The sequence below is a fragment of the Balaenoptera borealis genome (genome assembly GCF_965194805.1).
Source record: "Balaenoptera borealis genome assembly, chromosome: 9".
Classification (NCBI taxonomy): Eukaryota; Metazoa; Chordata; class Mammalia; order Artiodactyla; family Balaenopteridae; genus Balaenoptera; species Balaenoptera borealis.
In genome coordinates, this window is record NC_138873.1 from 50,456,668 (window position 1) to 50,468,961 (window position 12,294).

General features: G+C 39.2%; 1 protein-coding gene across 1 annotated transcript in view; it reads left to right on the plus strand.

Moving 5' to 3' along the window:
- Positions 1–12,205, plus strand: part of AK9 (adenylate kinase 9) — a 119,997-nt gene extending 107,792 nt beyond the window's left edge. Inside the window, exons 33-40 of the mRNA XM_082404706.1 lie at positions 1,700–1,846; positions 1,948–2,168; positions 6,235–6,431; positions 7,500–7,669; positions 7,905–8,003; positions 8,982–9,084; positions 10,554–10,668; positions 11,082–12,205. Of these exons, the coding sequence (XP_082260832.1) occupies positions 1,700–1,846; positions 1,948–2,168; positions 6,235–6,431; positions 7,500–7,669; positions 7,905–8,003; positions 8,982–9,084; positions 10,554–10,668; positions 11,082–11,284 (1,255 nt within the window). The 3' untranslated portion in view covers positions 11,285–12,205. The remainder of the gene's footprint in view (positions 1–1,699; positions 1,847–1,947; positions 2,169–6,234; positions 6,432–7,499; positions 7,670–7,904; positions 8,004–8,981; positions 9,085–10,553; positions 10,669–11,081) is intronic.
- Positions 12,206–12,294: the final 89 nt, after the last annotated feature.

The following is a 12,294-nucleotide window of genomic DNA, read 5'->3' on the forward strand; positions in this document are numbered from 1 at the left end:
GCCTCTCAAGTGATCCTTCACAGGACAAAGGAGTTGAGCTACTCTCCATTAAAAACCAACAATGGCGGGCTTCCCTGGTGGCGCAGTGGTTAAGAATCCGCCTGCCAATGCAAGGGACACGGGTTCAAGCCCTGGTCCGGGAAGATCCCACATGCCACGCAGCAACTAAGCCCGTGTGCCACAACTACTGAGCCTGTGCTCTAGAGCCCTTGAGCCACAACTACTGAGCCCGAGGGCCACAACTACTGAAGCCCGCGCGCCTAGAGCCCGTGCTCCACAACAAGAGAAGCCACCACAATGAGAAGCCCGTGCACCGCAACGAAGAGTAGCCCCCGCTCGCCACAACTAGAGAAAGCCCACGCGCAGCAACGAAGACCCAAAGCAGCCAAAAATAAATAAATTAAAAAAAAAAAAACCAACAATGGCAGCTCAATACATTCTCTAGTTGGCTTGCGGGCTATGTTAATTTATAATCCTCTCTGCCATGGAACTTAGAACTAGTTAGTGCCTAGAGACTTAGCTGGAGAGCACTGAGGGAGGACTAACCAGCCCTTCCTGGTGACTGCCAGCCAGCAAGCCCAGCTCAGCCACCTCAGAGTCGGTTTCCTGACTTTGGAATTTGTAGACAGCCTTTAGTCCTCTTCTCAGTTTGCTAGTGACACTCATTACCTTACACGGTTGGACTAACAAATTCTCCATCATTTCTGCTCAGAGGCCTGATGGGTGCTGATGAAATGATTCTCTCCCAGATACCATAGGGCTCTCTCACCAACTCCCCATCTTCCCTTCCACATCCAACCTCCTCACAGAATTTTACTACAAAAGCAAGCTTAGAACACAGTGTTTTCTGTATTTGCTTAATCTCTTACTAAAATACTATTAACTGTGCCAGGACCTTTTTTTTTTTTAATTTTAAAACATTTAAATGTACTTCTTAAAAACTTGATTTAGAAGACACTTTGTCTTACTGCCACTGACCTTTCAGTACAAAAATTTTACACTATCTGTTTGCTATAAAACTACAACATTAAGATCAGGGTTGGGTAATTCTTCTCTTGCTGGACATTCTGTTATAAGGAATGTCCATTAGTCTACTACTAATTGCTTTACATACTTGATCTATAATCTTTAAGATAACTCTAAGGGTTAAATATCATTATTTTACTATTTTTACTGAAAACTGAGGCTCAGAGAGGTCAGACCAGGTTTCAAATCTAAGTCTGTGTGCCTCTGAAGCCTATACTCTTTCCACTGTTTCATGCTAGAATAGTAGCACCAATTAAGTAATACAATGTTCAAGGTATTATGTGTATTATCTCTCAAAGTCCGCTAAAACCTAGCTCTATGATGCTAAGTGTATGAATCAGAGCTGTGTCTGTATGTTTGCAGCCCTCCTTCTGGCTCTTGGGCTGACTGAGGTTAAAAATATAGAGATAAAGGGAGTTCCCTGATGGCCTAGTGGTTAGGATTCCGGGCTTTCACTGCTGGGGCCCGGGTTCAATCCCCGGTCGGGGAACTGAGATCCCTCAAGCCACGCAGCCAAAAAAAATAGACAAAGAGGGCAAGGTGACAAGATAAATCAAGTTACATAGGAACAGTACGGGGCTAATCCTAAAGATAGACTGCTTCTGGAAGACAGAAAGGAAGGTCTGAGAGAAAAGACATCTGGAATTTTTATTTTCATGTTTCTCCTTATTAGTGTTGTCATTGATGGATACCCTGTATCTAAATATCAAGTGAGTCTCTTGGAAGCTAGGTCAGTCATCCCCATGGTCATCTTTGAGTTGGATGTGCCTTCCAAAGAGATTTTCAAAAGATTGCTCCTGGAAAAAGAAAAGGAACCAAGGTAATGTGTGTGATGAAAACAATGATAAAGGAATAAACTTTAATCAACCAGAAAGAGCAGGTTTTTAACAGCTTTTTCCATTCCTTCTGTTTCTCTATTAGTTTGCCTTATCCATTGCATAACAGCTCACAGATTATAGCTGTCAAGAACTCAAAGTACCGCAAAAATATTGATGAGATTAGGCAATATTATCAACAACAACATCAGAACTGGTATGTGATTGATGGCTTTCACAGCAAATGGTGGGTATGGAATGAAGTCATTAAGAAGGTTAAAATGGTGAATAAACACATGCAGATATACCTGGGAAGAATAAAAGCAGGTAAGAAAATGTGTAACTCTGAAAACACAATAAGATGTGAATTTGAAGTCTATGCATGCCTAACTCATGTTACCATAATTCATTCAATTTGAACATTTGTTCCCATGACCTTAATCAGTATTTTAAATACATAGTATTTTCCAATTATGTGGGCATGTATATTCGTTCTAATAAATGACTGCCTCTACTCAAGCTATCAGCTTAGCTCTCCAGCTAAGTCTCTAGGCACTAACTAGCTCTAAGTTCAATGGCAGGGAGGATTATAAATTAACATAGCTCGCAAGCCAACTAGAGAATGTATGGGGCAGCTATCATTTATTCAATGTCCATGTGAACCTATCACCTAAAAGAAATACGTGGTCTCTCACTAGAAGAGTTTATGGTGTTTGGAAAGCCATGTAAGAAGCTAGTTTCAAGCATGGTAGTTATATGAGGGCAGGGGTCTGTGGAGTGACACTTGGCAAAATTTTGTTTAGGAATCTAGAATTAGTTATTTTTACTGTTTACTATGAAATTATAGTAGTATTTAAATGTTGATTCTATTAAAAAATTAATTTTAACATAGAATATTTTTAATCTGTATTTGGAATGCATGAAAGAAAATGTTTGATTATATATTCCTAGAAGTTTCTTGATTTTTCTCCAAAAATACACAAAATAGAAGGAAAGTTATCTATATCTCATATCTCTAAAAAGAGTGATGATGCCAAAGAATTTGTCTGGAGGGGTTTCACAGACATCTGTTTAATGACTTTGTTTAACTTTGGCAAATACGGAGAAGGTATAAGGAGGTGTGAGGGAGCAACGGGACACAGAGAATCTTGTACGAGGAAAAATGCAGTGAGGAGTCTGATAATGATGGCATCATTGAATCTTGATTTGCTTCATTATTTGGGCATCACCAGCATCTCTGGTTCCTGTTTGTCTGCAGACTGGGAATTTGTTTTCACCCGAGGATTACAAGGGATGAAGATAAGAGTGCAAGGGAAGAGAGAATTGAGTTTTAGAAACCTACTCCCAATAAGTTTTGGATAGCATCACACTAGTAAAACATTCCACAGCAGGCTTTGAAAGCAAAACTTATGCCTCATTCATCTTTCTGTTACCCTACTTCACCTTTCCTGCCTCAGATTGGGTTGCCTGAAAACAGACTCATGGTGAAAGGTTGTGTGCAGGAAGTACCCTCAGGAGTCGAGTTGCCAGATTAAGCCAATAAAACTACCGGACGCCCAGTTAAATTTAAATTTCAGATAAATGACAAATAATTTTTTAGTCTAATTATTTCCCAAATGTTGTATGGGACATATTTATACTAAAAACTCTTCATTGTTTATCTGAAATTCAAACTTAAGTGGGCATCCTGTATTTTAATGTCAACTCTAATTAGGAGATACACCTGTGGGGAAGTTAGGCTAGTAGAACTGAGCAGAGGGAGAAACTAACCTGCAGTATGGTGGAAACAGAAGCCTCCCTGGATGCTATAGGGAAGCACTGGAGCTACGATGGACCTTCAAAATTTCCCAAACTGAGGGGAGAGGCCAGGCTTTATATCCTCCCATTGGCTTGTCATTGACCAAAGGTCACTCCGGGAGGGTGTATAACCTGTAACAGAGGGGCAATTCCCAGTGCGGCTGTGATCCATTAGCACAGATATTTCCAGCAGCTGGGGGATGGGTGCATCAGCCCTGAAGAGAGGGATCCGGATGGGGCACCACAGTATCTACTACATTATTCCAGATATACTTGCCTCTGCCTTGAATAGTTTAATCTAATTGAAGCTGCCCTCTTGCTTTCCTGCTTCAGCATCTACCTGATAATCTATACCTGATTGTTTGAATTTAGTTTTGATTTTTTTATATATTCTCCACTTGCTTTGTATGTTATTCAAATAACCGTCAGGGGGCCAGTTCATTCTCACTAATGAGATGGAGCAAGGTCAGGGCTAGAAAACTAAAGAGATTCCTCCTCATTCTGCCACATTCCAGAAAAGGATATATAGACATTGCCAGATGTCATCAAGACTATCCCAAGAATCAGAGAAAGAGATACTTGAGTGTCTTTTAGGATTTAAAGTGATTTGAGTCTAAATTACCCTGTCACTAAACCTGTCAGGATTGGTGAGGTCAGCACATTTGAGCTAAAGAGCAACATACAAGTGTAAAACTATATAGTACCATATGGTATAATATTATAGCACTATATAATACTATATACTTTAACAACACTATTATTATACCATAGTACTGTGCGTTATAATACTTTAGAATAATATTACACCAATGTAGTATTATAGTAGTGTAATATTCTTTTTAGGAAAGGACGGATGGGGCTTCTTAGCCTTTTCATCTGTATCATAAACAATGGATGGAATAGTGGATTAGTTTGTCTATTGCTTCATAACAAATTATTCCGAAACTTAGCAGCTTAAAACAACACACACACAGTCACTCACAGTTTCTGTGGGTCAGGAATCCAGGCACAGCTTAACTGGGTCCTCTGCTTCAGGGTCTCTCACAAGGCTACAGTCAAGGTGTTGGCCAGGATTGAGATCTCACCTGAAGGCCCTACTGGGAAAGAATCCACTATCATACCCATTCATATATTGTTGACAAGATTTCGTTCCTTGAAGGTTGTTGGACTGAGGGCCTCAGTTTCTTGCCAGCTGTTTGGCCGGGGGCCACCTTCAGTTCCTTGCCATATGGACCTTTCCAACATGACAGCTTGCTATACCAAGTGAACAAGATAAGGCAAGAAAGAATGCCAACAGGACAGAAATCATAGTCTCATGTACCTGTTTTAGTTTCCCAAGGCTTCTGTAGCAAATTACCCCACACTGGGTGACTTAAACAACAGAAATGTATTCTCTCACAGTTCTGGAGGCCAGAGGCCCCAAATCAAGGCATTGGCAGGGCTGTCCTCACTCTGAAGGCTCAAGGGGAGTATCTGTTCCATTTCTTTCTCTTAGCTTCCAGTGTTGCCAGCGATCCTCTGCATTCTTTGGCTTATAGACACATCACTCCAATCCTAAGGGTTACTTTTATGTTTACACTGTCACATAACAAACTAATCCATGATTTATGCTTCATAATTTTAGTATTAGTGTAAGACCTTCCTTGGCATAATAAAAAAAAAAAATGAAACTTTTCACTGTGAAAAGGACCACTAACAAAATATATTGGGATCAGAATTTACTCATTATAATTAAGATGTATAAAAAAGTAATTTTATTTTCTGTAACATCTCATATTGTTTTGGAGTCCCTATTCTAGTGGAATACTAGGGAGAAAACTCTTAAACTTGTCCATTGAATGAACTTGGGCTTTTTTTTTTTTAAATAGAGTTGTTAGGGTAAACCTAGTCACTTTTGGGAAAATGTTTCTTCCCCTCTCTTGGGTGCCATCAGGGCACAGGGAGAGGTTTGTGTCAGTAACATCATGTCAACAAACTATTTTCACTTCCTGAAATCTATCCCATAGAAAAAATTTAAATATGTAGCAAATTGATGTGTGTAAGTGGCTATGTATATATACATGTACATATATATGTGTGTGTGTATATACATATATATTGTTTATAACATATATATAGTTTATAATAGCTAAGAATTAAAAACAACCAAAATATTTATCAACAGATAATTGGTTGAGTAAACTAAATGTACATTTTTACAATGGAAAACTGTGCATAAATTAAAAGGAATTAGGTAAATCATATAAACTGATATGGAAAGGTGTCAAAGGCCATACTAACTGATAAAAGCAAGTTGCAGAATAATGTTTACAGTATAGTGGCACAAGCATCTTATATGCAAAAAATATATACATGTATATATGCAAATGTATTAAAAAATCTGAAAACGATACAAACTCAACAGTGATTACCTCTCAGAAGGGATGTTGGATTGAGAGTATGGAGGTGTGAAGAGAAATTTTTACTTTTTACTCTGTGGAATTTTACAATGTGTACTCATTTGTATAGTGCTAGCATAATTGAAATTATTTTCATTTTGAAAACGATTGTGTTTTCTCTGAAAAAAAAATAATAATAGTTAATCTGTTAATAATAGGAAAAGCCGCCTGCATTGACAAGTTATGTATCTCACCTGAAGAACTGATTTCTCGCCTGGGCGAATTTGGACAGTTCTGCCCTGTCAGCCTGGCAGAATCACATGAATTAGTTGATTGCTCTTTAACTGATTCCTTGGAATTTGCAGCAGAGTTCAGAGGGCACTATTATAAAATGAGTTCTCAGGAGAAATTGAATGTAAGTTTGTTCCTAACTCCAAATATTTACCAGGGAAAGAAAATACCTGTCTCAGAATTCACCAAACAGGAAGGGGTGGGCACAGCTGGGAACACCCAGGAATTGGGGACCAGGAGCCCCAATTTTGGAAACTGTGACCCTGGATTCAACGAGGCAACTCAGAGTCCAGTCCTAAGACTGCATCCCAAGACATATTTTGGCACAAAGCAGAAGTTCAGGGTCAGTGATGGACCCTCCACCTGGGTCAGCTTAACAGGTAGGGAGCCCCAAGGGTGAGCCCGCCCGCGAAGGGGATGCTGAGCATCTGGGTGGGGATTCCGTTCAAAGGGTGCAGAAGGGAAGTCAGAGTCGGTAGAAATGAAGCAAGACCGACGTCTGTCTCCTGTGCTTTCAACTTTTTTCTATCACTTTAATTTCCTGTGTACCATATATTGCTATTTAATGCAACAGAATACAGACTTGTTCTAATATTATAATGACCATAATTTGGTGATATAAAAAGGTTGTAGCTGAAAACTAATCAGGTGCCTCTGAACATTTTATTTTCCTCTGAAGAATTTGAATTTTTTTATCACTTTATGAAAAAGACATTTATTTCTTCCTGCTTATTTAAATGATAATCACAGAATTTTAAAACTGGAAATGACATTAGAGGTCATGTACCTGGTCTGCTCCCTTCATTTTAGAGTGATAACTGAAGCTGGAGAAGCTAACTCACCTGCCAAAGGGCACCCACCTAGTTAGTTATACTGTAGGACAGGAAGACTATGCACGCCAGTGCCTGGGACATAGTAAGAGCTCAACAAATGTTTTTTGTATAAGTAGATGAGTGAGTGAGTGAGTGAGTGAAAGTAGGAGAGACCTTAGATGAAATCACTTGCAAGTATTACTGTAAGGCACTTGCAGTCAGGGAAGGAGCTATAGTAGTGCAGAAAGCAGCTCTCAGATGGTTTGAAGGATGAACATTGCTACTGAAAATGGGGACAGTAGCAAGAGAACCTCAGTGGATTCTCATTGGCATAGTATTCCTGTCTCAAGCGGTCACGTTGCTGTAATCTTTTCTTATAGAGATTTTTGGAGAACCCCGAATTATACGTGCCTCCATTAGCACCTCATCCTCTCCCGTCTCCCGACATGATGCCCAAAAGGCTGACACTGTCGGAGCTGAAGAGCCGGTTCCCTAAGTGTGCCGAGCTCCAGGGCTACTGTCCAGTGACCTATCAGGATGGCAAACAAAGGCAAGTCCTTGCCCTCGTGCAAGTACAGGATGACAGCTCTACTCGGAATAAGTGGTCCATATTAACAGTCTTAACATTTTGATCAAAAGGTCACTATTGCTTAACGGGAAAATGTTCTATTTCTTCCTTGAGTGGCAAAGATAGAAAAATAAACTATTTTGACACTTTATTTATACAGTACTGCATATTAATTATACAATACATAGTTGTTTTTGTTTGTTCCTTTGTCTTTCAGATACGAAGCCCTAGTACCTGGTAGCATTCACTATGCTTTAGAATATCGTGATCGTATATATACCTGTGAGAGTAGAGAAAAACTTGAGAAATTTTTGAGGTGAGACCATTCACTAAGTCACAAACCTTTACTGAATATCTGTGTTAACTGCATCATGCTGGGATAGATACACATGTGAGTGCACACACACACACATATGTGCATATATACATACACACAGCTGAAGGGGCAGCAGTTACTTACCTACTGCCACACATTTCTGTTTTTCACAAGAAGCTGGAAACCAAATTTCTTCTTACATTTATCTGATTTTTAAACTTTTGTGACTGATTCCGTTTTTTAAAAATCACAATGTGGATCAAATCACATCTGCAGATAGAATTTGTGCAGTAGTTTGTGACCTCTAGTGAAGATCACTGTTTGAAGAAATTAAACAGTGAAAAGAGAAAAGACATTAATTGCTGGAAGGGATATAGGACTGAAGGAGTGAAGGAGTGAAAAAAGGATTTTCTTTTTTCTTCAATGGGAAAGGTACGAGCATGTTAAAATGCAGGTGCCTGGGAAGGATCCAATAAAGAAGGAAATGCCGAAGGTGGGAGAGAGAGAGAAATTGCTATTTAAGATTTCTGGAGAGAGGGTGAAACAGGGATGCAAAGAAGGGGTGGAGACTGACCTTAGCTGGGAGGTAAGCTCCAGCGTGGAGAAAGGAGCCTGTGTGTGGCTCTACTTGTGGTGAGCAGTTGAGGAAGTTTGGTTCTGATGCTTCTCCTTGGATAGCCTGGCCCCCATGTGGGGGTTACTGGGAGGGTTAGAAGTGTGAGGGCAATAAAGGAAGCTTTATATAGTTGCTGTGAAAAATCAGAACACTGAGGAGAGCTGAGCAGGGCTAGGGACCCAGGCAAAGCTGGCCGTCATGAATTTCTAGGAGCCCCAGTCTTCCCACTTGTATCATTTTCACCACGGGAGAAAAACAGGCAGTGAACATTATCTTTCAGCTGTCTCTTGTGTGTCCACCTTCCTGTGTACACACAGTGAGCACATTTGTGAGCATCCGTCTAATGGATTTTGTGTTCTTAGGTCGCCACTGAAATACTGGGATCAGAAGCTTCCTTACAAACTTCCCCCGTTAAAGGAACCGATGTATCTCACTAGTCTGCCTTTGCCTGGATATCTGGAACAGGTTCACTTACATGAGTTTCTATGTATAGATATTAGAAGACTACAGCAATCTCTTCTTTAACAATAATTTTTGTTTTGGTAACAGTGAAATTCAAGGCAGAGTTTCCTGATTTTAAGCTGCAAATCCACTTTTAACCTATTTTGGTTTTGAGTGGTTATGAAAATAAAATGTGGGAAAAGCCCCCGTTTCCATAGCTAATTCCCAAATACCTGCACTACAGTGAAAAAAGAGTAAGATGTAAGAAAATTATTTACATCTGACTTGTAGTTTGTTTATTTTGAATTTCAGTGTCTGTAAAACTTTTTCTTAATTTGAAATGTGTAAATTCAGTCTCTAAGAGGTTTTTTTCCCCTGCTCAAAAGAGTTGAGTTGAGGTGTCACCACAACTGAACCACCAAACACATATTTTGCTCAAAATCTGGATGAAGCTATCTACTCAATCACATCTTATTTCTCTAAATATACCTCTTTCTGAATATAGTAAAATTTATCAGTAGCCAACCACTATTTTAAAGGCTTTTAAAAAAAAAATTCTATAAAACAGTTGCCTAGGGCACAATTTCATACCTTTCTTACAAATTCCTAATCACTTTGCTTTTTCTCAGCTCCCCTAGATGGTTAGCCTTCAATCTAGTTTAATTTCAAAAGGCAAGATGACACTCACCCAGAAAAGGGTATTCTCTTCTTTTCCTGCTTGGGGCTCCAGAATCCGGACTGCAGTGATAACTGTGGTCTCTGGAATTCCTGGTCAGGTGGCCCAGGGTCCTGAGAGTGGGAGGCAAGCTGGCCAGTTCTGAGCCATGGAAGCAGAGATGGGCTAAGACAACTCAAAGCCCAGGGTCCCCTCCTTTTTTTTTTAACTTTTTGTTATGGAAAATGCCAAACATATAAAAATAGAACTGTGGGGCTTCCCTGGTGGCGCAGTGGTTGGGAGTCTGCCTGCCAGTGCAGGGGACGCGGGTTCGGGCCCTGGTCTGGGGGGATCCCGCATGCCGCGGAGCAGCTGGGCCCGTGAGCCACAACTGCTGGGCCTGCGCGTCTGGAGCCTGTGCTCCGCAACAGGAGAGGCCGTGATGGTGAGAGGCCCGCGCACTGCGATGGGGAGTGGTCCCCGCTTGCCACGGCTAGAGAGGGCCCTCGCACAGAAACGAGGACCCAACACAGCCATAAATAAATAAATAAATATTTAAAAAAAAAAAAAAAAAAAAAAAAAAAAAAAATAGAACTGTGTAATGAAACCCACGTATCCATTACCTAGCTGGCGCTAAGCCAATTTGTAGTTTTTATTTTTCCTAATCAAATGTATTTTGTGTTTCTGTCCTGCTGGCTAAGAGCCCATTTAACTATCTTTGTAAGCTCCATCCTCAACCCCAGGAGGCTATTTGAGGCAAAGAATAACCTCTTTATCTATTTGCCACAAGAAAATAAAACAAACTCAAATATACACATAATCTGTTCCCTACCTGCAGGGTATTGCAACTGCTCTAATTAAAGCCATGAATGCAGCAGGATGCTTAAAGCCCAAATTCCCCTTCTTAAGTGTACAGAGATCTGCACTACTCTATATAGCATTTCATCTAAAAGGTATGTCTTTTTTTTTTTTTTTTGCTAGAAATGATATGCTACTCAGAACTAGTTTAATATTAATTGTAGTATAATGTGATAAATAGGATTGTTGAGTTGGGTTGGTCACTTGCATGGGGTGTGTGTGGTGTTGGTAGCAAATATTTTAGCAAAAATATCAAAACTGAGTTTCTAGTTTTTAAAGCAGGGGCTACGAGTAACCTAATCAGCACTCAATAATCCATTCCATATAGGAAGGTGAATAGAGACAATTATGATCTAAAATAGAATAATCCCCACATCTTATTTGGGATTTGGATATCTTCCTGGCCGTAGCTGTGCAACTCAATCACACACAAAGTTCTCCTTCTCTTTAATATAGTGATTCACTAACCTAACAGAAAACATTCACAGTCCTATGAAATTTTCTACAGCCTTTAATCCCAAAGGTTCTGAGTACACAAGAAAAAAATATAAGAAGAAGATGGAGCAGTTTATGGAGAGATGTGAACTCATTACATACCTGGGTGCCAAGATGACCAGAAAATACAAGGAACCTCAGTTTAGAGCCATTGACTTCGATCATAAATTACAGACCTTTCTCTCTCTTAAAAATATAGACCCAGTCAATGGATAGAATGCTTGGGTAACTGCACCCGGAATCTTAAGAGTTACCTGAAAGGGATAAAAAGCAAATAGATTGAAAATCTGGCCCTCCCTGATGTACTTTTCCCTCCTGAGTGATACACCACGGCTGCCAGACTTCAAATGAATTCAGAGCTCTGCCAGCCAGGAAGGAGTGCTCTTCTGTAAGCCTAAATTCTCATATAATTGTAAAGTTTATTGCTCTTTGCCTGAACTTTGAGGTTTTAACGAAAGTTATTCCATTTAGAATATTTAGGTAACTTATTTTACTTAATGAATCTATTGTTCATTTTCCTTTTTAATATTTTCAGCAGAAAGGTCAGTCTCTGTTAAATGTAAAGTCATTTATGCAGTAAATGTTAGAAAGCTTCAAGAAACAAAATTAACATGTATATAAATAAAATAGAAATATTGGTTACACTTTTAACATAGGGAGTTGTTGGTAAACTTCATGAACCTAAAGATACTTTATCATTTTCCCAACAAAATAAATGGATTTTGAGGTAACTAAATGGCTGCTGCTTTTCTTTTTCTCAAGTATCCAAGGAAACATGCTTTATACATTATTCTGTAGTTAGAAATCGCCTGGATATTTGAGAGAGATGAAATCTAGAGTCTTTTTATATGACATTATCAAGAAGTATATGCTAGAGGAAAATTACTAAATTGAATTTGAATGAGATTTTAAAAATAAGATTATCAGTTTTTCAGCAGGAGTATAAGAAATCTAGCACGTGAAATAGCAAGATTGTCTCTTTAAAAAAATAAAAAGTACAACCATTATTTAACCTTGGGTAAATCTCAGTTTCGATGAGCCTTTGTTTCTTAAACTCTAAAATGAATGATTTAGCTCTTTTTTTCCAGCTTTATTGAGGTGTAATTGACAAATAAAATTATACATATTTAAACTTTACCACGTGATGATTTTGATATAGGTATACATTGTGAAATATTTACCACAATCAGGTTAATTAACGCATCCATCACCTCACATCGTTACTT